Source organism: Scophthalmus maximus, chromosome 4 (genome assembly GCF_022379125.1).
Source record: "Scophthalmus maximus strain ysfricsl-2021 chromosome 4, ASM2237912v1, whole genome shotgun sequence".
NCBI classification, from domain to species: Eukaryota; Metazoa; Chordata; class Actinopteri; order Pleuronectiformes; family Scophthalmidae; genus Scophthalmus; species Scophthalmus maximus.
In genome coordinates, this window is record NC_061518.1 from 13,463,178 (window position 1) to 13,488,564 (window position 25,387).

General features: G+C 42.5%; 1 protein-coding gene across 3 annotated transcripts in view; it reads right to left on the reverse strand.

Annotated features, from left to right (window-relative positions):
• tcf12 (transcription factor 12) overlaps nucleotides 1-25,387 on the reverse strand; it is a 59,852-nt gene that overhangs the window by 25,020 nt on the left and 9,445 nt on the right. For all 3 annotated transcript variants that reach the window (XM_047331478.1, XM_035627351.2, XM_047331477.1), the window contains exons 5-8: nucleotides 19,918-20,020; nucleotides 7,322-7,383; nucleotides 4,309-4,441; nucleotides 3,270-3,322 (exon numbers count right to left, since the gene is read on the reverse strand). In XM_047331478.1, coding sequence (XP_047187434.1) covers nucleotides 3,270-3,322; nucleotides 4,309-4,441; nucleotides 7,322-7,383; nucleotides 19,918-20,020 — 351 coding nt within the window. The remainder of the gene's footprint in view (nucleotides 1-3,269; nucleotides 3,323-4,308; nucleotides 4,442-7,321; nucleotides 7,384-19,917; nucleotides 20,021-25,387) is intronic.

Here is a 25,387-nt window from a genome sequence, read left to right on the forward strand (position 1 = left end):
ACCAGACAGCACCTCAAGGAACATTTCTGGGTCTTAAGATTCAAAGCCTGGAGCACGCTTCCTTTCGCACAGCTCACACAGTGAAAAAGAATCTCTCGGAGTGTCAAAATCAAATGTCAATCTTTTTTGTCATCCACACTCAGGGTTTCTCGCTTGCAAAAGTCCCCGAGGCGAGCTGAATCTCAGCCCGCCACTTTCTCTCTCTCATCCTGCAGCCACCGTCACCAGAGCCATGGAGGAAGTGTCACATCAAGTCGCTGTGCCTCTGACAAGGGTTTGTAGAGAGGCGGGGGGAGACAACAAACTAGCACACACGCACACACACACACGCACACATACACACAATGCCCTTGCAGCTTGCCATAAATATCCTACAAGATGCAACTTTCCCCCACAAGTGACCACCTCCCTCTATCTTCAGTCCTCCTGTCGAACAGGTGCCCACACAGCTGCCCATCAGCGTCCCTCAGCATCGCAGCCTGTCTGTCCGGTGACAACACGCTCGGCCCTTCGCTCCCAGCACTCGGTTCATACAGTCAAATAATGCGGGCGGACAATTATAGCCAAGGTGTGTACTGCAACACAAATAAATGGTAAAGCTATAATGCATGAGCGCTTTAAAGACGTTTATCTGTCACGCAACTCCTACATTTGGCAAGCCTGAAACAATCCTCACCATATAGGCAGACGTTGGGTATACACACAATTACAACCACATCTGCAGTATCCCATGTCGGCAAGCACACATCCAGCAGACCACAGAGGGAAGTATGTGTGTGGCTGAGGGAGGAGGGTGTCTGTATATAAGATGAGAAAGCCCTATAAACATTTCAGTGTGTGCAATCAGCAGCTGGCCCGTCCAGATAGCCTTCACATCCTGGTGCACTGCAGTGTCAAGACCTAAATGCACGGAGGATGTGCTCCCGTAAATATTTTGATTCAACTCCATCATGTAGTGTATACACCTTTGACTTGCAACTTACGGAGCCCATCTGATTTAAAACTCATACAATTATTTTTAGACCGAGGACTGAGAATACAAGCTGGAGGGGGGTCGGCATTTGAAAATGAAATAAATAAATATGAAAATTCCCAGCAGTAGACATAATGATAGGAACCACGGTGCAGACCCCCCCCCCCCCCCCCCCCCCAAATCAAGCAGCTATTCAGGTCTCTGGTGAGGCTCTCGTGCTTGCTTACACAAGCAAAAGCTTTCAGTGGCATCTGCAGCTGCATTCATGCCTCACAGGTACGGTGCGCTGCAGGCTCCTCACACAGCTGCCTCCAGCAAAGTAGCTCTGACTCCAGGTGAGCGTTCGCCCGCCGACACATCTCAACACCACCCGCACCGCTTCCAGAGGCGGTGCGAGCAACACAAACATTGGCCTTGGCTGATAACCATCCTTGGACCTTGGACACACAGTAATCACACTCTACAACAGTCACTACACACATTTTTAAGGGCCACAAGTAGCACTTTACACCATTCAATAGTTCAGGCCACCAGACCTCACCTGTGCTTCCCATTAGTCCAAGGCCACTATCCAGACACCTCCTAAAAGCTGCCAGACAAAAACTCCCACTCAAACATTTTCCACATATAGCACCTATCAAAAAACTGGCTTTATGTTATCCTTTCTCTGTCAGCAGGTTTTAAGAGACCTATAGCCCTTTATTCAACACTGCCATCTTTATTCTTTCAGACGGGATCAAAGACTAACTGGGATAATTCCCCCAAGCTGCAGGCTTTATCTTCTGAGAAGTACTGAGTGACAAGAAGAAGCTGCATTTTATCCCGTGCTCTGTCACTGTTTTTCCCCATCTAGCATTGTACCGCTTGATTGTACTCTTATGAGTCACGGAGCCGCACCTGCGCCCATGTGTTAAGCACTGACAAATAAAGGCCCAGCGTCCATTTACACAACAAAGAGATGTAACCCGCGAAGCCACCATTCCTTGCCTCCCTCCCTCCGTCTGACAAGACCTCAAATATATCACTTACTTAAGGGGACGGCAGCGCACGCGTTCCTGCTGCTGCTGCTGCCAGGGACTGCTTGTCTCCCTCATGCTCTGACAGACTTCCTTTCAAATACAAATCCAGAAACAAAACACATGCCAGGCTTTTATGTTCCCCGGCCTGTTCCATATTTGATTTGGGGAAAAACAGCAGCAGAGGTGACGATTATCAAAGCTCTAAAAAGGCAAATCCAGTCTCTGAGTCCCTCACCACAAAAAAAGGACAAAGGAAACCTTTTCATTGTTTAAGGAAAGAAAAGGGTGGGATTTTGGTAAACCAGTTGCTTTTTATTACAAAGAAGAAGAAGAAAGCATGGTCTTGAACTAGTTCTAGGAATTTATGGCAAGGCTTAATAAAACCTTTGCCAATCCGCTGTGGTTTTAACAATGGACATCTGACTTAGTGATTTATGCATATTAATGAACTCCAACAGCCCCTGTCTAAGCAAATGCAAGCTGAGCTCCACACTTCTCTGCATCCTAATGGTTTCTGCTCCACCGGGATCATTACCAATTGAAATTTCAGATATTCTGTGCTATTAATCTCTGTCTGTCCTCCTGTTCGGCTACGTAATGACTAATTAAACATCAAAAGAGCAGAGCTGGGGATCCGCTCTGACAGCCCCTCTTTCTCCCAGGAGAGTCTACGAGGAGGGAAGACTGTGACAGGGCAGAGCTGAAAATCAATCACCCCGGGGTATGTGCACACACAATTGAGCATGTACACACACACACACACACACACACACACACACACACACACACACACACACACACACACACACACACACAAACACACACACAGACACACACACAGACACACAACCACGAAACTGTAAGATGTACCTCACAGAGGATGTTACATACTGCTATTAAACAACAAGCATGTAAACAACAAACATGAAAAGAATTTGCTTTCTAAATCAACAGGCACCACCGCTGTCACGTTTTCAAAGACCCCCAACCAAAAAAAATAATAAAAAATAAAGAGGGAGGACGTGTGTGTGTGTGTGTGTGTGTGTGTGTGTGTGTTTGTGTGTGCGCGTGTGTGTGTGTGTGTGTGTGTTTGTGTGTGCGCATGTGTGCGTGTGTGTGTGTGCGTGTGTGTGTTTGTGTGTGCGCGTGTGTGTGTGTGTGTGTGTGTGTGTGTGTGTGTGTGTGTGTGTTTGTGTGTGCGCGTGTGTGTGTGCGCGCGCTTAAGTAAGCTCACTGTGAAATCTATTTATATGAGAGGTAGATGATCTTCCACTCACAGATGAAGGCAGGCCAGGAGGGACCTTGCGAACCTTTTTTGTTTGTAGAGGATCTGTGGAGAGATGAAAGCACATTCACTCATTTGCAGGCAAAAAAGGAAGCAACTGTCAATGTGCTGTAAACAAGCCATAATTCTGTTTTTTCCACAACATGAGTTCACCACAAGAAAAAAAAAACTGTTGGTGAATACATTATGACAGCCACGCAAACAGTCTCAAACTTATCAGCAATGTTTGCTATGTGATATTTTAACCCCGTCTTTTTAAATTCATTTAAAACTTGAGACTGTAAAAAAGGGACAATACACAAGCTAGCAGGAAGATACCTTATTGTTATATTTTTCTGTAATTTTTCAAATAATACTTTGTATTCTTCTTGGAGCCTTAAGCCCCATTCAGACTGGATTTATTTCTCTAGGGCAGCTGGGGTGTTTCTTGCTCTGGTCAGTGATTTTAATCCTGTCTAGAAAGCACATGTGGAGGATTTTTCCTCTCCACCACAATTACCTATTTGGTTCAATACAGTGCCGTCAAGAGTGACATCCTTTTATTTTTATTTTTTCCATGGAAAGAGCTGCTTCTCCCTCTACTGTTTTCTTTTTGTTTCAAATCGGCTTTTGAATTCTGTGTGGAAATGGAGGAAGTCGAAAACGGTTTTGCTATTTGAAAATGAAATTTTTATACCAACTTGAAACCTCAATTGGTGACAAACAAATAAATTCAATTTGTTCTACTTAAAGTTTGCAAGTTCATTCATACCGTTAATCAGAAAAAAAATGAATTGCTTGTGTTACCAAGTTGAAGTTGTTTAAGTTGGTACACAATTTTTTTTCCGGTGTGGGTAGAAACATCGTATCACCATCATTTACACCTTTTCTGGAACCAATAAAAGTATGGGGGAAAAATTTGATTGATTGATAACATTAGATTCATCCACACACTTAGGAATTTACACTGATTCCTGTGCAGAAACTAAAGAAGAAGTTTAAAACTAGATAAAAAAAATGTGGGTCAACTCTTCCACTGAGATGGAACTGACCAATGGCCGGAGGATTTTGTACAGAACGTTTTCTGGGATTGGCGGCAGTGAAGGAGTAGAACGGAGCAGTTGACTTCCCCGACGTAGCCACTGAACTAGGACTCGCCAACACAATGTCCGACCTTAGAGAAGACTGACAGAGAAAACAAACATACATCAAATTATCTTGTGTTATATTCACCTGACTGTGGTAGAAAAAATAACAATTTTATACCCAGCTTGCAATTTTAGTCCTCATCAACTACGTTTTTGTAATTTGACTCTAGTTGCACAAACGACATTTTTAATTCGGGAAATTTGTGTACATAATAATGCAAAAGCATGAGAAGCAATCAGTGTACTTACTGTAATAACAAACTCATGAAAAGAAAAATGAATCAAAAAATATTGCAATTGTTATATGTAACTGTTAATTCTGCATCACAGCGCTAACAGTGCTCACTCCGTCCTCCGATCACCGATATCTATTTGACCTCTACAACCCCAACAAATTAAGGTTAAGAGGCCAATTACGAGCTTGGTCTAATTAGAGTAATCGGCTGGAGGCGCGCAGAGCAGGGATCATGAGCGATGTGTAGTAGTTGGCTCAAAACCTTGCATGACGTGCCCTCTTAAAATCTCCTCTACTGGCTGAGGATTGAGACGATGACCACTGAGACATTTACAGCAGTTGAACTTTAGTTGATGTTCAGATCAAACTTCAGAATGGGGGGGGGAAATGTGATATAAGTGATTTTGACATGGTGCGACTGACGGGCTGGTCTGAGTATTTTTATTGGGGGGGGGGGGGAGTCCAGTGAGCAGTCGGTCTGCAAATTGAAATGTCTTGTTGATGAGAGAGGTTAAAGATGAATGGCTGTCGTTCAAGCTGACAGAAGAGCTAAAGTAACTTCAAACCACCCGTCTTAACTGTGGTCAGAGAAAAGCATCAACACGTTGAATGTTGAGGTGGTGGTGGTGGGGTTCCAACATCAGGTTCCACAACTATCAGCCAAGAACAGAAATCTAAGGCTACAGTGGACACGGGCTCTGCAACACAGGATAGCTGACAGAAAAAAAAAACTGCTTTGATAGTCTGGATTTCTGAATAGATTGCAGATGGTAGGGTCACAATTTGGCATCAACAGCATGAATCCGTGGACCCAACCTGCCTCCTGACAACAGTCCAGGCTGCTGTTGGTGGTGCAAAGGTGAGGGGAAAGTTTTCTTGGTGCACGTCAGGTCCCTTAATACTAATCAGTCATCATTTGAATGTCACAGCGTCTCTGAGTATTGTTGCTGACCATTTGCATCCTTTTGTGACCACAGTTTACCATCTAATTACTACTGCAAATTATTCTGACGTCTCGGTGAGTGTACACATAAAATGGACTACTAAAGAAGTGAAGATGATTTCTCTGAGTCAGCGTACACGTGAAACAAATGTGATCTAAATGGGAAGAAATGGTTTGGTTTCTGACAACCCGATGCCGCAGGACTGGCATAGATCTACAACAGACCTACGTTTGCTGCTGTTCAATGAAACTGAACCCCTGCAGCAACACTGGCTCTGCTCTTTGTTCTAATAACTTTTCAGATAGAAACCATGAACATTTGGACGCCTGACCTGGACTGGGAACAACTGTGAATTCGTTTTATTACACAATAGTGAAGCGATGAGGGCTGTTGTGCCTTGGAAGACATGTGAGGAAGAAATCCTGTCATGCAAGAAAATCAAAGAAAAGGACATTCTAAGAATACTTTGTTATTGTTAATATCAGTTTTAAACATTTGCATCTCATGATTGTACAACTTTGTCATATGCAGAGTTTAGTAGCAGAGCCTAATCTCGGATCTCGGCTGCTGCAGGTCTGCTCTGCATTCGTTCTGCTCAAAAAATTCAAAACGAGTCATTCATAGATTTTCTCTGCATCTGATCAAGAGTGTCTCACGACATCTCGTGACTATGCAGTGTCACGTTAGAGAAGGCCAAGATTCAAGTGCATTGCAAAAAGCCCTTTCTACAAGAACATAAAAAATTACTCATGTTGGCTTGACCAGTCTGATGTTAAATGTAGTTTGCTGGTGGGTGTATGCATTAGGCGACCATGCAAGTTAAAAATTAGCAGTAGAACAAAGACAAAAGTTGTACTGAAGTAGATTTAAGTTAAGTGGTCTGATCTCTCAGTCCTGGTAAAAGCCTGACTGCTGTGTTGGTCCTTATTATCGTGAGGGGAACTCTTGGACAGGAGAAGAGGGATTTACATTAAACAGAAGCATGGGTTCCCTTCATAAAACCAACGGAACAGGGGCAAGGTGTCATTTTTGCAACATTTTTAAGTTGGTGAGGCAAAGAGTCGAATTTCCCGAGATACGTCAATGTTCTCCACATCCATCTAGAACAAAGGGTTGATATGGAGAGGTGGGTTTGCCAGCAGACAAACTAAAAACTAGCAGCATAATACGTCTATTTCTCTGGTCTGTTGAGCTTTTTCAGCTTCTGCTTGGATGGAACTTCAGACAACAATTTAGACATTATGTTACCTCTGCCAAAAATGTTATGTGATTGGTAAGTCTGTCTGTCTGTCTGTCTGTCTGTCTGTCTGTCTGTCGGTTTTTAGCGGGGTTACTCTACAAGTTACATACGGCATGAGAATCCAAGATAGGTCTTGGACATGGTAATATGTGTTTTAAATTTTGGAGGGATCCAGATTTTTGGAAGGATTCTTCACCATTGCGAAACCAGGCAAAACGTGACATTTTGAGTCATATCTTAAAACTTGACATTTATCTTCACAAATGCATAATATTTGGGGAGATGTAGATGGGAATGCAAGGTTTGGGTGAAACAGCTTATAGGTGGGGGATTGCTCAACCTTAGAGGAGGTCTGTGCTCCACTCTCGTTTGACTCGTTTTCGAGAAAACTATTTCTTTTAGTATTTATGAACATACTGTAGTAGGTGGTTTGTCGTATGAAAATTTCTATAAGGCCCTAATTTGATAAAAACTTTGGGAGCAACTTTAAATACTCACCTGGCCGCCAGATGCTGCAGGTTCCCTCCCATAGCCAAGAAATGAAGCCCTCTCTGATTTACCTGTAAAAACACACAGGAGGACAAATATAAATATTCTTTATCTTTTATGAAATATGGACGCACGCACGCACGCACGCACGCACGCACGCACGCACACACACACACACACACACACACACACACACACACACACACACACACACACACACACACACACACACACACACACACACACACACACACACACACACACACACACACACACACACACACACACACACACACACATTTCTGTAAGGTGTAGTATGCTGACACGTAAAATAACAAGAAATTACATAAACACACAAAAATACACAAGTATTTGTATTACACAAGAATATATATACAAACACAAAAGTGCTTTACAGTGTTTACAGTACAGTTATAAAATATAATTGTCACCGGTTGTGCCTTTTACTGAGGTAAACGGCACAGTTTTGTTTGTTTCATTGTACTTTTGATATAATCTGCTGCTGGCTGGAGGCAAAGAGGAAAAGAAGGAAGGAGAGATAGATCAGTGGATAGAGGATTTAACTGACTGACTTTGATATATTTCACTGTCTTGCAGTAAGCTGTCCAGCCTGCATGAGCTTTTAAAAACAGTCATACTTCAGTAACTCAGGCTGCCATCAGTGTATTTCATAGAAATGTGACTCCCTCAGGTCATGTAACAACGCACTATGAACTATTTGACAGAGATAAGTTTGTAGTTGTAGCAGAATGGTTTGTTATTTATCACGACTAAAATGGTGTAGTGCGTCGCAAAGTATGTTTTCAGTGAATTAATAACTGACAAGAGTGATAATTGTCGGTGTCCTTTTATCAAAAAAAGCTCCCGAGCACCCATCCGGGGAATAATAAAAAAAAAACGAACCTACAGCACACAACACGCATGAATCATACACATCACTATATCCAAACTCAGCAGTTCTTACTCCCCTGAAAAAACACAAACAAACAAACAAATGAGAGCTCCAGGGGGAGAATGATGAATAACTGTAGCAACATCGTACATTATTTTTTGTCAGACTTCCAAATATTACAGACACCAGCGTTAGAGCTAAATTCTGTTTACTCTCGGGGAAAAAGTAAATATTTTTTTGCGAGGTAAAAAAAACTTGCATAGTCTGGATCTTTTGTTACACAGTGATGACGGGTCTGAACATCGCTTTCACTAGAGCAGGTGAACAGAGGCACATCTGAGAGAATTCACTTGCGCTTATCTGAGCGGTCCCGCCGGAGACAGTTGCTCTGCATCTGTGCAGACTCTCTCTCTCTCTGTCTCTCTCTCTCTCTCTCCAGAGACCAAAGAAGCTGGGAAAATCACGCAAGATGGTTTAGCTGGCAAAGCTGCTTCTCTTGTAACAATAATGTGATCCCGCTCTGAGCCATCGCTCTTACAATAGGAAATAGGATTAAGCCGTCGAATACCACCAACGTTCACTATCACGGCAGGATGATGAAACATCTTTTGACAGGGAATTTACTCTGGGTTTTTTTCTCCCCTTTTTTCCCTGTCAAAAATCTAAAAATGGTTTAGTGAATTTCAATTTCATTCCAAGTCTTCTGAGTGAAAAGGTCCAGTCAAGTGCAAAAGTCAAATAAGTGAAGTGAAGTGAAGAAATGATACATTAGTTATTTCCCTGTATTTGAAAAATGAGATCAGCCTGAACGTGTGAGATGTGGTCAAAGACCAACTTTCTCTCCAACTCAGAATATATAAATGCCTTATGCCAGGCCTCTTTTACTCATTGCGATCAATCTGAAAATATGTCAAACGCAATATTTGGCTCCTTTGCTCAATTGCTCTTTTCTCTGAGATCAAATATCATAATGATCGCATGCGCATCCAGTCAATTAGTGAAACAGAAGCTGCTTTGAGACATACACACATGAAGTCTGGATGTTTTCCAGAGGGGCTGTATGTGAAAGTCATTTTCTGGAACTTTTCCTGCCAGCCCCCTAGTGAAATTTCTGGAAGATGTCCGAGTGAGCCAGCGAGAGAATACAGCGGGGAAATCTTTCGAAAATGTTGATGACACTAAACTGACGACTCATCATGTCCTGCCTCGTACATGCTCTAAACAGACGCCATAGAATGGAAATGTTCCTGTTGGTGTGACTGCGTCTGACTCGTACAATCTCCAGCTGCGTTTGTCATGTGTGAAAGGCAAACTCCGGGAAAATGTCCAGACACAATTTTCTGTTCATTCAGTTCATGTCTGAAAACAGCTTAAGGGGGGGCCTTTTTCCAAGCTTTGTCAGAGGGGAAGACCACAGTGTCAGACTCTGAAAACCCCGTCTTAGACATCATGAGCGCCGAGCAAGAATCCAGCAACAAAATCTGTGGAACCACAACACTGGACCTAAGATTCCACCCATTCAGACCGTACTCCACCTCCCACGACCTGAATCAGCCTGCAAAGGGAAGGTTACAGCAGCGCTCAGGGGACCGGCCATGTGGCAGCACTGGGGATTAACTCCAGAGACGTGTTTAGAGGTCGTGGATGAACAGGTCTCTGAGTTCATTCAGACTGTGCTGCCGAAGATGCAGCAGCTCTGACCCCCTTTATCTGATCATCTCTGACCTTACAGGTGCATAAACCGCTGCCTTGATGAGTTACTAGTCTGCCTTCCTGCTCTTCTCCATCTCCAATCCTCTGTTCGTTTTTGTTTCTTGAGCAGGAAAAAACCCAAGATACTAAACAAAACAGACGCCCCCACCCCCAGGTCAAAGGTTCAAATGCTCGTCTCAAAGTTTGCAAATATGTGGCTGAATCGCTATCCAGATTTTAGGAGAGCATATATTTATGGTGATGAGGTAAAGTAGAACACAGTGATATATCATGTGGAACATATTGCTGGGTTTGCCAGTTCTACAGCTAGGAGCCTAAATTAGCTGAATATAATACATACCCTTATCATGCAGTGACACAACGTCCTGTCAAATGCACAAATACCGTCACAGGTTTTAAAATAAAGTAGGTCACTGTAATATTTTAGCTCCAGTAAAAAAAAACAACACACAACTCAAAACAAGTAGTTCATTTTAAGGTTCCCGGAATAAAGTTTGAAAGTTTGAAACACTATAGCATATAAATCAAAACCTTTAAGATTCCCTCCTCTGAGCAGCCCTGCGTGATCACAGCAAGTTTCAGAACGTCTGAGGTCTGACTGCATTTTGTCAGGACATAAATGATCGTGTCACTGCAGAGTGAGGCAGAATAATCTTGATAATTTGCCCCTCATCTAGCAAATGATTTGGCTCCTTTGCAGTACCAACAGTGTCATCTGTGCCCTGTTTCAGCTAAACATAGCACTTTGTATCACAGCTAGAGTTCAACTGTTGTTTAGCCAGATCCAATAATAACTTTTTTTTGCCTCATGATATCAGTGTTTGGCTTTTTTTCCCCACACGCCAGGCTGAAAATCTACGAGATATTTCATAGGCTGAAAATTGAAATCAATATCTTCATCAGATACATGCTGAGCTAGTGAGGTGAATAAACAACATTCTGCTGAAGGAGGAGACGAGCTTGCCTCTGATTCATAGTGTGCCTCCTTATTGATCACACGGCTGCAGCACAGCACAGCACAGCATTGCACTGTGTGCAGCCCCTTATTCTCATAATGTGAGAGGTAGTGACCTAAGCGTCTCCAGGGATCAATTCAAAACCCCTGCCACAAAAACAGCCAATTAGTGAGCACGCTTCACTGCCTCGCTCCGATGCATTCCAAGAGCCTCTTTTTTTTCCATCCAGAAAAAACAAATCCCTTCTCCTCGCTCTTAGGTAAGCCAAGGTCATGAAACAAACACATAGTACAGGATGGGGAAATGTGGCTAGTGTAGAAACCGAATGAACTTATCACACACCAGCTCACTTGGCCGTTATTTTTCTTTCTGAGCGCACGTGTTTGTCCTTGCCCATGTGACCATGTGAGGACTTCCTATCAAGTTGACAGACCATTTCTTAATGTCAGACCCTTAGCTGGACTAATTGAAGGCAAGAAGAAACATATTATGAGCTTATTCTGACCTCTATTGAAAGCTCAGAGATTTAAAATACTGTCATGTAGCTTTGTGTTGTTTTTCTGTTCCATGACAAATTGTGGGTATAAAGGACCAGACGTTGTGATGGGTTAATTAATAAACTTCCAACATGATACTCAACCCTACAAGAAGTTATGTCAAGTTTTGGCCTCTGTGGACGGCCTGAAAGTAAAATCAAACAGACCGTGTTGTGACTAATATACTCCTCTAGCAACGAGAGACAATTCAGAAGTGCACTCACTCACTCACTTCCCCCCCCCCCTACCTTTTAAAATGCCTCCTTTTGTTTCCTGCTTGCAAGAGTTTGAGTACATCCATCCTGTGAAAGCCGTCTGATGCTTCCACCAGGTTCTGTTTGACAGTAAATAAAAGCTTGGTTGGGTTAGAGGTTAGCTCAGTGTGGATGAGGAAACAGGGAAGGGAGGTATAGTGTACAAAATCAGTTTCTTCCCGCGGCTGAGGGAAGAATATCTACAGACCAGCATTAGTGGGAAGGAATCATTCCTCCCCTGCCCCTGAGCTCAACATCCATTTCTGCTTGCAGCCTTGTCAGCAGTGACATTATTCAAAACAGCAAGAGCAAATGTTAATGAGTTCTTATTTGCATATTTATTTATTTTCTTTGTTGAAATGTCACTGATTATTACGTACTATGATGATGAATGCATCTGCTCGTGCAGCCTGATGTGTAATTAGCCATTAAGTGGAATGAACATATCAATTAAAAGCGAGAAACCAGGATTAAGAGAAATCCAACCAGGAGGAATGAGAGACACTGGGGCTCAAGTGGTTCCCTCCATTGTTTTTAGATGAGACTCCTGAACGGGTTACCAATCAAGAAAATGTGTCAGAAACATCAAAGATATCTCTCACTTCACTGCAAGTAGGAGTGAGAATCAGGAGCTGCCGCCCATCTCACTCACTAAGAAAACAAATCATCTCTCCTAAGATCCACATCCGTGTGAGAGAGATGTGGATTCCCTGATTGTATTTATCCCCTCCCAGGATAATCAGGTGCCACGGCTCGGCCCATTTAATTTTTTTTTTCTGACTGGGTAAGAAGAAAGAAAGGGGGAGGTGGAAAGGGGAAAATGTTTTCGCTTGGCCTTTGCCTTATTCCGCGCCCAACTATTCTCCTGCCAGCGCTTTTTATTCACAAATGAGGAAAAAAATGCATTACTGCGGACCAGATGGGAACATTCCACATGACCAAACCAATCAATCACCTCGGTGGGACGCAGGTGTCACACAGCCGCGCAGCAACACACCATTTCACAGTCTATCAGGCACAAACACATGGTCACCAATCAATGGCACCCTGAGGACCCATGAGGAGGGGCGCCTCCACGCAGCCTCACTGGTTCATGGCTGATGACTTCATAATCACACATCCATTCTCTCGGAGGAGAAATGCGATGAGCTCCCTGACGACGTCTTCCACCATGTGAACACCAACGCTGCAATGGACGCCGCTTCGGTATAGCAACGCGTTCCCCTGCATCACACATTCATATGTGAGCTTCCTGCCCTTGTCCCTGTCTGTCTTTTTTGCGAGAGCGCTGGCGGAGAGAACAAGAGCACATTCAACAAGCAGAAGAATTGTTAAAGCCCCAGTTGGGTATTAGAGTCAAGTCAGTGCGTAACATCAAAGTATGTGTAGATGTTTGGTATTAGATGCCAAACAACTGTTGAACAGTGAAACAACAGAGGGCCGAGGTGAAGGACAAAGAAGGATCCACACATGGGCTAGGAATGCTGATCCGGCTCCAAGCACTTGGGGCATATTTCCGTCTTCAGTTTACGAACACAAGCCTGCACGACATAAAACACCAAAAACAGCGTGAAGGGGATTGATGATTTAACGAGTGATCTCTGGGGGGATGGCACTGAATGTGGGCTCAAACTGTAGCAGCCTATTAAAAGATTTTTTTTTTTAATCTTGAGTTGACAAAAAAGTACCTTCCCACCCCCATATCCCTGGCAGTAAAGAAAAAAGTCTCACAGAGTCGTGTTTTTCTCTACACTTCCCACACTTCCCACTCTCAAGGCTGTGCCATTGCAGGAGAAAAATGTCAAGCATCGTCGAGTGGGAGTGAAGGCGAAAACAAATCTTTGCATTTTGTTAACCAATCACAATCCTCCAGAGTCCAGCTAGAGAGAAGGCTGCAACATTATCTGCTGTTTTGTTTGCCAGCACGCCCGGCGTGGACACAGGACGCCTGGGCAAGCAGTTGCGACTGTGGAAAAAACTGAATTGTGGTGTTGGGAGTGATGGCCATGAGAATTAATAAGCAACTGTGAGCCAGGCTTTCTGTGGCTCATCTAAACAAGGACGCAGCCTTCTGATGCGTTTCAAATGAAACTTTCAATGTTCACCTACAACCTGATTAGACGATGTTTCGGAGACTAAGGTCCAGTCAATCAGGGGTCAATTTCATGCATTCTCATGTGAGAGGAAGGAAGAAGGGCTCGGATGAATGTCATCCATCTTTGCCCAACCTGGGTTCATACAAAGATTCCTCCGCGGCGATTTAACCCAGATCAGGCCTGAGGTTGATCCCCTTTATGATTAGTACAAGCATAATTTGCTCTTCACGGTGACAGAGCAAACTCTCATCTCCATAAATGCAACTTGCATATCACTAAGTTTCTTTCATTCATGTGCGCTTCTATCCTCTTCCTTAACAGACCATTAACCGTTAACCAACAAGTCCAAACTATTATATGTATGAGACACTTGAAAAAAAAACAGAACAACAAGTTGTGCAACCAGCAGCATAAACTACACAACATGTGGTTTCATACATTAACACACACCTGCAGCACTGCTGTGAACAGTAAAAACAAAGGGAAATGAGGGAACAGAGGGGGGGGGGAGATATCGAAGAAGATACAGTGGGATATAGAAGAAGGCAAATAATCACAAATGGTCTAGGCAACAGAATTTGGTTTTATCAAAACTAAATGTAATTGCTACACAGCATAAATGGTTGTTTTTTTAAATTTGAAAACAGAATTGAAGTCTGTTTTCAAGATGTGGTGTAAACATTTGCAGTCATGTTCTACATAGAATTATACACCACTGCCTGTCCTTGCCAAGTCAACAAGCATAACAATCATTCTCTTGCACAAAATGCAGTGAAGTGACTGAAAGAAGCCACATGAAGACTTATTTTTACATCTTTACACTTATTATAAATATAGTCACAAAGCTCCGACCCCTTGCAGCTGCTTTCCAGAGACTCGTGTCACTGCACCTTGGCCATACGCAAGCTTTTTCTTTCCTCTTTAGAGAGACAGCCCTCCGGGCCCACTGAGGCCACAGCTGATCCTCTGCAGCTGGGCAGCCTCACCAGTCGCATGCTGGGGGCCAGGGCCTCAGGAAGACAAGGCCGGGGCCGGGGCCAGGGCCAGGCCAAGATGGGCTGAGAGAAGGATGAGGGCAGGGAGGGCTGGGCTGAGTGGGGAGGTGTGGGCGGCATGGAGAAGGAGAAGGGGAAGGGGGGATTTACACCCTTTCAGCTCGTCTTCAGCTTTTCATGCTCCACTGACCACAGTTATAGATAAGCACACCCTGCAGCTCTGCATAATGACCAGCTACAGCCACTAAACTGTACTGCACCACATCTCTTCGTCTTCCCTTCTCTGCCTTCTGCTCTTGTCATACATGCAAGGGGGGAAAAATATATATATATACACACATATTTTGCAGGTGTCACTGATAAAATGATCCCTAAAAAACAAATGTTGGAGTGAATATTGTATTTTGGGTGCATGTGTGTGTGAATGCTTGCGTGCATGGGTGTGAATGACAGCGAGAGTGGTAAGAGGAAGCGAGAGTGGTAAGAGGAAGCAGCATTGGCCGCACCTGTGACCCCAGTGGACTGCAGTGGAGACTGAGTGTACACCTGAACGGAACCAGGCCACAATCACAGCCTGGTTCAGAGGAGCGTCTCCCATGGGACGGAGCATTAGCACATGACACCAGTAAAACACACTGGGGATGTGGGATTTGACACTTCACAAAAAGCCTTCAGGAACAATTAAAAATGACTATGATGAGATGAATTCCAACAAATGCAATACGCAATGCAAAATGATTGCAATACATATTTTTTTGCATTTCAAAATCAGAAATAATTGCTAATTGCTAATTTCAGGTTCCATGAATTATGGCTTTTAAAAGATTTTTTTTACCCCCAGATATATTGCTGTCAAAAATGACAACATGACGAGAGCAGTAGCAGTTTCAGTTTGCTGCACTTAAGAAAATATCAAATAATCAAAGTTATCAGAAGTTATTTGTCACTAAAGCTACAAAAATGTCATAGCATAAAAGTCGACAATATGGACAATATACAGTCAACAACTGGTCATGGATTCATACACATACAAAACAGGACAGCGACCTTAACGGCTCGATCACACTCAGGTAGCCACACTAAGGTCACATGCGTACGTTGTCGGGCTGGGTGGGGGCAGAGTGCATGCGGATGGATGCGTGGGCTGATGACATCATTAAGCTGATTAGTTTTTGTGCAGGGCTAAAGCTGTGTGAGTAATATGCATGAAGCACACCAGAGAAACGTGAGGGCAAAATTACAACTCAGCAGTTGCGATATCACGTCCTCAGGCACATGGCTGGAAAGAAACTGATCCAAAGCAGTGGAAAGCCAACATCAAAGTTAACCTAACTTTGTTTTCAGAACAAATAAAGCAAAAACATTTTTGAGAGGTATGGAAAGTATAAAGCAATTTTATCACTTCATGATACAGAGAGTAGACTGACACCTCTGAACAGCAACATTAACCCTGAACTTACTAATTATCAGTGACTTTAAAGCATTATCTGAAGTTAGGTCTAAGAATCAAAAGGCTTTCAACATGTCATGGAACAACAATAGCACTCCATTAAGTAAATAATGACAAAAAAACAACACACACACACACACACACACACAATACAGCATGAAACAAAGGAGCAGAGAGTTTAGCTCTTTTAGTTGTAGCTCATCGCCTGTGGTAATTGCCAAGATTGCTTGAAATCATCCTCCCCCACGGACTTCCCCTCATTGAGCTGACACCACCAGAAAAAATCTCAGCAGGTAATTGAATCTAACCATCCCTTGTCAAGGCTATGAACTGTTGGCTATCAACCCTCCGCGACCAGACCTGCAGAGGACTCCAGTCAGGCATTACTGCACACAGAGAGGCAAGTGAGATGCTGTAAATTACATCCATTGGACTTAGGAGCCGCACAGGTACATGAGACAATCAGGAACAACAACTGTGAACATTTAAAAAGATAAATGTTGAATCCTTGCGGTGTTCCATTACAAAATAAAGAGTTGTTTTAACACTGTGTTAAACAAAATATTCTAATAAAATCAACTACAATAAGGTTCCAACTCACGTTTTTTCTAGTCGTCATCAAGACAAAAGAAATGAACAGAATTAGAGGGCCTTCTGCTAAAAAAGTACAGCCCTTGTCTACATGTAAGCCTAAATAAAACACACAAATGCATGATTTGTTAACGAAACCAGGGTAAACTAACTATTCATCATACAATCTTATATACTAATCAATATTCTCGGTCAGACCAAAGGTTGTATGGTGGACAATTCTCTATGACTGATATGTTAGCAGACTGTCCAAGTGCAGCCTCTTTCAATGCAGGTGACAAGTGGTTAAGTCAAAGGGGACTCACATGGCTGAGACCTGAAAAGTTTTTCCATAACGCACCAGTATGAACAATGCAGTGGCCACCTGACGGGCAGTGGATGGCGTGTGGGTCAGTAAGAGGATTGTGGCGCCCGAGAGGGTGGGGCTAAGATACACGTGCGGCCCGGACCGGCTGATCCATAGACCGCCCCAACAAGGGAGCTGGCTTCTTTAAGCAGTCGGTGGCTTCCCGGCATTCAACCAAATCCCCCATTCTTCAGCTTCAACCCCCCACACACGGCTCTTGTGAGACTTGGCCGAGGCCGTGTCATTTCAGACGCCTATAAGAACATGTCACCCTCTACAGCTATCCAATACCCACTATGAATATATAACTTCACCTCTCTGACTCCTTCAAATTCACAGAACTTATTGGTGACATTTTAGAATAAATGCGTGTCTTTGTGGGCAATGTTTATTTGGTAACTGCGCACACTGTCACGATTAATGATTTTCAGTATCTCATTGTGTAAAAGGAATTCCTGCTCACTATGAGTCATGTGATTCTGAGTACATTTAGAAATACTAACAGTGTGTGAAGTGTTGGGCATACACAAGAATGTACAGCACCTCATACTGCACATAGTACAAAAGCCAATAAACTGTAAAATGCCATTTTCTGACTTCATTGTGACATCACGATGTCACCATTCCTACCATCTGAATTATTTTTTTTCTGATCTATGTATATAAACTTCAGGTCGTGTCTGTGGTCCTATTTGATGCAGAGATACATGACGTCAGTTATCATACCATATCATAATATGGGGAATCATTTTTTCACCAATATAACCTTTAGTTTGTCTCTCTATATTTTTTGGCGAGATCTTGGAAAAAGTGTTTTTCGGATCACACTTTGACTGGATTTTGAACTTGACATTTGACCGATCAGCTCCAAAGTTATAGTCCCACCAAGATTGGTGGGACTACACACACACACACACACATACAGCAGTGAAGAACAATACCCTGCTTGCGTGGCTTGACTCGCTTTTCAAAATATGTGATTAGGCCACTTAAATGAAAAATGAACTCTCTCTTGAGTCTGTGCCTTGGCCACTTGCCTTTCACCTGGCAACATTCTATTGTCCATCACAGTGAGTTAATGGTCTGAATACATCCTCAGGCTAACCAATTGCTTAACACACGCACTTGACAGAAAGACTGTTGGCCAACTAAGATTTACAGAAACCACTCTGTATGTTGATATGCTGCCAGACTTGAAACAACCAGTTCAGCAGGTCAGTAACTTTAGAGAATAACTGGAATCCACCATTACTCTATTTATCCCTCAGCTATACCACTTTTTCTATGAGGGCAGGGCACTGTATCTTAAACAAGACAAATTGAAGCCCTTCCTCTACGCATCAGTATATTCTGTATATCATGGTTGTTCTACCCTGTTCATTAATGAGGAATAACCCTCCAGACATGACATAATGTGGGTGCGGAAAACTTCAGAAACACATGAAAGGCACAGATATTACTGTTGAAAAACAATTTGATGAGACCATACTCATCTTGAATTCCAGGCCTGAGAAAAGCATAGGCAATTCCAGTTCACAATCATACTGTCTCAATCTGACATATCACTGCATCCGATCACATCCATTTTCAGCAGCTTATAAGCATAATTACAGATGCACTGGACGCAGGGAGAGATACGCACTATATGTGAAACAGTCATATGATCAATTACAAGAAAGATGACTTTTTGTTTCAATTCAGCAGCACCCAGCTCATCACTTTGCTCGGAAACCAGTCTCCAGGGCCATGTCGACTGGTTACACATCAGAATGAAGCCAGTTAAAAAGTTACGATGGGAGAACATAATGCAAGTTAGTAATGAGAGTATGTAGTTACAAAATAAAATACAACAATAAGAATAAGCAAATAGAAAAACTAGCTTTAATATACTGTATATATTGGCACAAAAACCAATAAACTAAGTCAAAACAGAAACCTCCAGCTTCTGCCTCTCCAAACTGTAGAGGAATGAACGCAAACTTGACCACAGACCCTGAATAAAAAATCATGTATGAAAAAATATTAACAATATTCACTTATTTAATTCACAACCCTAACCCTAACCCTATGTTAAATGATATCCACTTTTAAGTGTAACGCACTTGGAACCTGACTATCGGTGTTGATAAAGGGGCACTTGAGCTAATCTGGAAGGGCTTTGTGTGTACATCAGACCACAAAGGTTAAAAACCACTGATCTACGAAATAATATTCAAAAAGTGGGAATCAGCACTGTTCTTCAGAAACAGAAATCAACACATTTATATCAGCAAACCAATCAAATGGCATTGACAACCCAAAGGCAGTGACTGCTAAAAAATATATAATGAAAATTATTATATCTACATTAAATTCAAAATGATTGATGTTTCAGTAAGGGGGGCTTTGATTCAATTGTCTGACTCCAAAAAAAAACACAAAGCCCTGCTGCCAACGGAAGTTGCTGAGGGCAGTTTTGATGTCTAGGAGACAGCTTCTGATGACGGAAAGCTACACTGATGGCGTGACTTCTAGCCTGGGGGAGGGTCATCACGGGAGGAGGAAGAGGGAGATACAGAAAGAGGAGGGGGATTAAGGGAGGAAATAAAGACAGCAGGAGATGGAGAGAAAAAAACTGCCCTGTAGCCTATCAAGTCTTTCAGATAGTGCTACCTCCAGATGTATGATGTGCCTTAACCTCAATCAGGTCATTTATTTTATATACCCACCACCGAAGGGCATGTGACGGGTGAGCATGAGAGAATCATTTACTTACCCATTACGTTCGAGTTCATAAAAGGTGTTGGAGACAATCCTTCATGGGACACTAATCGACTGTCACTCAAATGATCGCCGTAATGAGGGCTGCCTGCGAAACCCTGGGGGGAGAGATCAGAATATTAACCACTTTATTGGGCAACTTCACTAATTGGGTGCTATGACATACGACTAATTAGTAAGAGGAGAGCACAAATGGGCGCTCATGCCGATAAACTGTCCATTCTCTTGTGCATAATTGCCCCAAAAAATGTATAGAAAAAAAAGAAAAAGAGACCTCTGTTTCTGTCTCTGCCATTTTAATTGTCGGTAGACTTTTTAGTGACCAGATTATGCTTTTCAGGTTTTACCCTCTCCTTTTGTGTGTCATGTAGCTTTTGTCTGCACGTCAGAGGTCTGCTAAGTTACAAAGGCCAAGTTCCACAGCAAAGGGAGTTCTCCAACTGAAACACTACACAGTGCCAGTAACATCTAATTTACATTCCTGATTTTTTTCTTTCCGACAAGGTGCCTACATCACCACGTAACATGGACGTCTACCATCTACTTTGGCTTGAATTGGTAAAGATGAACCAAAACCACTGTTGAGTTGTGTTTACAGCTGATTAGGAAGCCTCTGGGTGAGGGGCGTGACATTTCCGACACCAATCACAAAAGAGTGGTCCAGCTGACCAATCAGAGCATCGATTGGGCATTAAAATCATTTTAAGTCATTGTGAGACCGTTGTGGTTTTTTTTTCCAAAGGTCTTGGAATGATGTCATGTCTGTTTGCTATAGAATGTCAGTTGCTGCAAAGCTTACATCACGGCCATCTTTTTCAAAACCAGGCTCTTTAAAAATGTTTATAAAACAGCTGGATATGTAGGAGCCCTTCTGTCTTTGTTCAAATATATTTGTAAAACAAATACATAAACCCTATTTTAAAGTTTTGTAATTCATCTATATGATAGCAGGTTTATATGCTGTTTGATGCACATAGTTCATGAGAGTATGTCATTTAGTAGAAGGGGAAGAAACAGAGCGATGCAATCCTACATCAGTCCCAGGTACCTGCAGCTTTAAAAAATTGCCTTTTTTCTCCTGCAGCTTAACAGCGCCTTTTCATGACAGTTATCAGCTTCCGGGGCTTAGGTCTAAATATCGGTCACAGTATGATTTTTGAAAACTCGGGGTCCCATGTAATAAAAGATATTCCGTTACAGTGCTAATCCCAAGCCCCGTGAAAATCCTACTGTGCTCCAGTCAAAAACATCTCCCCAAACTACATTAACTCCCACCAGAGAGACCGAGCAGCAGTGGGCTTGCTTTTCTATAGAGCTATTTTCACCAACTCATACCCTTTGCATTCAACATACAATAAAAAAAAAAAGTAAATCTTATTATCCATCTTTTTTTTGTGAGTGGATGGTGATGGAGTAATTTCAAAGGCAGTGGAGTGCTGTGCTGTGTAGAGGGAATCCTCAGAGATTCCCCATTGTGCTCCTGCCAGGCTGCACACACTGTTAATCACACCATGAACAGACTCAATAACAACACCAGTCCCGTGAGAAGCACGAGCACGCTAACACACACGCACACAAAGACTTATACACACACACACACACACACACAGAGCCAACCTAAGCAAGCATAAAAACATTTCTTCTCCTCTAAAGCAAAACAAGGAAACGGCTTTAAACTGAACACTTAACAATATCTCAAGATTTGGGGAAATACACATTTAAGTACCAGGTGCAAGTAGGATCATTATCACTCCCATCAGATATCAGAAAAGTAGTTCCAGCCATTGCATTAGACAGGTTAGTGTGATATGTGCACAATAATTTAGTAGGTCCCATGAAGGATTTTATAAAAATGTTAATAGCCCTAGGAGGCAGTTGTTTCCCCGCTGACTGTAGACTTATATTTAAAGGAAAGATATGAGAGCTGTACTGATATTGTCATTCAAGTCTTTGCAAAATGTGAATAAAAGTATTTCCCGAAAAAATATCAAACGATTTCCATTAGCACGTGGTGCTGATGAACACGTCAGGCTTTCTTTGATTGCAATAATTACCACTGTGGCTCAGGAAACGGCTGGCAAGGCAAGGTCCGCAGAGCAAGAAAAAGGAGGTGAGGGGATAATGGTCAATCCAGTGTAACTGTTTGTGTTTGTGTGTCAATGCTCCTCTGGGAACGTTAGATCATCAATCACAGATCCCTCATCGTTCCCAAACACTGGTGGCCTACATCTATCCGAGACACTAACACACGCTGTCATCGCCGCCACAGGGCTACATTAGCACTACTGGCTAAATAACTGTCAGATCACTGTGGCAGCGTGCAGGTCGGAGCTCGCGCCTTGGCCCCCAATCCCTCGCCTCCGCATTTAAAAAGTCATCTCTTGCACACTCTGTGCTGCATCCCAGGTGAACACGTGGCTGCATGTGGCAGCTTGGAAAGTGAGGATATGGTCATGATGGATGTGTGTGGGGGGCGAGTATCAAGCCGGGGCAGGGCACTGGGGAAGTGGGGGTTTGTCGTGCGGCAGCGGTGGGCACAGCCCTGACCGTCAGACCGCCAGCCTACAGCCACAGCTGCCCAGGATACAGCGGCTGGCTGTGGGCCAAGGTCAGCACGGCAGGGCTCGGGACTGTTCACAGTCCACTGGTCACACACTCGTAGTGCACCAGCTCAAACAAGCTCAGGGACAAGGCTGAATTCCCTCCATAACAGACTGAAAGATGAAGCACTGAGGATTTCTTCCAAGAGCCTTGGACAAATACGAGGAAACACAGCACAAATTAGGGAATTTCAGAAAATATCTGGGGGGGGGGGGGTTTCAATTAATCAGTTTCTTGTTTATTAAAGTGATGAAATTAAACTAGTCACTAAACATTCTTTCTCCATGGGCAAAGTTTGACCTCAGAGAAGAACAACCTCAGATGGAGTCTGTTCAGTTCTGTTACCCCAGTCTTTTAAAGTCAAGGGAAGTAGAAAGAAGGTCTTGACAGCAGAGCAGGCGTCTTAAACTCTCAGAAACAGATATTCAAGAAGAGTTGAACCAAGGGCAACAGGACTTCGTTGAAGATTGAGACAGGAATCCAGAACAGGTTCCATTTGAGAACTGGTTCCAAGTCTTCAATTCATTAGAATCTGAATGTGTTTCTCATAGTCAGAGCGGGGCAGCCCTACATGTCTATGTATTTTCCTTCTGGTTAAGAAGAGAGGAAGAAAAAAAAAAAGAAAAAACACAATGGGAGTGAATTATAAAAGAGCAATCGGGTAAACTTGCTTCGCGGCTTGACACATAGGAACACATGAACTAGGAACTTTAGGGGAGTGGCAATGGCGTTTTTTAATAAAAAGGACACAATGAGACATTTTCAAGCAAAAATTATTTTTACACTGTTTTTTTAATTACCTCTATTTCAGCTTTTTGGGAACAGATCTAGATCTTTTAATTCTGAGTATCTGCTGATCAGTTGGGATGAGTCCACCCATGACAGTGTGACGCAATCCACTACAAAGATGTTTCACTCTGCTGGATTTGTGGGAAACCCTCTGTTTTGTGGTAACACAGTGTTGTAACAGAGTGGAGGTACATCTCTCAAACTGATCTTTCACCAGTACTGACACAAACCGACAGCAGCTAAGTTTAATTAGTGACAGCTGATATGACGAACTGCCGACAACGTTTGTTATTCAAATCAGTGACAGCAACTTGCTAGAAATGATGAAGATGCAGCTGATTTGCTGATGGTAATGAGCATTGGAGCGAAGTGAACCCGTGTGTCTTCCCAATGAGGGATGAGGCCCTTTAGAGTATGAACCTGCAGAGGATGGGACTGGTCCAGCAGCTTTTATAAGCAGGTCGTGTGGCTCAATTCAAGCAATATGGATGCACATTTATAAGTATTCGGGCAAATCCTAGTATAGAAAGCATTTTACTAGATAGCTTTTTTTAATTACAAAGTTAGCAATCAGAAAAATACAGTTTAACAGCACCAATTGTTTTTTTTGTTAATGCCATATTAGTGTGTTAATATTAGACACTTTTTATTAAAAATAGAAAAAGGATGAATGACCTACAGAAAAGCTTGGTTGGTGGTAAAACACTTGATATTAAATTTTAATATTTAGCCCGTCGGTCAACTTAAGTAACCCATAATGTCTATTGTTTATTGTCCGTTAATTTCAAGCATCTTTCCTTATATAGCTTTCATCTCAATCCTGAAATTCGGGTACATTTACTGTATGATGAAGAAAAAAAGGACTCAATGCTCTAAGTAATATTGTTTTCCTCAGTGATTAGACAGATGATCAAATAGGGAACCAAAAATATTGATATTAGGGTTATTCAAACAGAGTATAAATAAATGAGTTCTTTTGGTTTTTGGGATGTTTAATAATGTGTCACAGATTCGGATAGAATATTTTCTTCACCCAACACAGCTGAACTCCATTTTGTCATTTTTCGCATGCCATCATTCACATAGATAAAATATTTTATAGGTTGTTTAAATCACGTCCGTATCAATATACGGTGCAGACGCAGCTGTGTGTGAGTGTGGAGTGTGGCATGTGAGTGTTTGTGTGCATAGCAAATGGAGGTGCAAACAGCTGTCTGCTGGCTGACGCTGTGCCGAGCAATGTCAGAAACGCTCATTTATATGCACCTGGAGCAAAGATATCTCAAGTGTCTGTGTCTTATAATTCAAATCAAGCCGCCTGTGTTACCATAGCCTGTAGATGTTCACTCGGGAAGGGCACCGAGGAATAAACAAGGTAACGCAGCCCGAGTGGCTTTGACATTTAACTGTATTCTAACAGAAAGTGACAGGAGATTGACATTAAATGAAATTCATACAGGGCATCTGGAACAACCAATGTGTGAGGGACAAACAAACAGGGTAGAGAGCTGTTCACACTTGCTCAAAGAAACAGTGAGACATTCTCACTTAAACTGAACAAAGGAGGTGTGGTTTAAACATGCATTTTTACACATATATCATCATCATACAAATGCATCTTATACTTGATAATAATTTGAGGATGACTTCCCTTTAAATAAACAAGGAACACAAATCAGGCTCTAGTGACTATAAACAATATCTAACTCAAATATAAAGACATTTTCTAATGAAATTACTCTACTCTGTAGATCTGCGATCATAAATGAAATAATGCAGAGTAATGAACCAATTGCTCAGCTGAACCAATAAGTTGGTTCAGTTGGCCTTGCTGCTCAAGGGCAGAGGTAGGGCTCATGTTTCCTAACATTCAATCACAGAGTAACTGCTTGCCACTTTCAGTGACAAATACCATTGACTATATATACACCACTGTAATGTCAGCAAAGAAATTACAACTTAATTTTTATTCTTCTAATTTTTTTTACATTTCATTGACAAAATCGTTAGTAAGTTAATTGAGGACAAAATTGGCAGACTAATCAACAATGAAAAGAATCATTATTGCAGTCCCT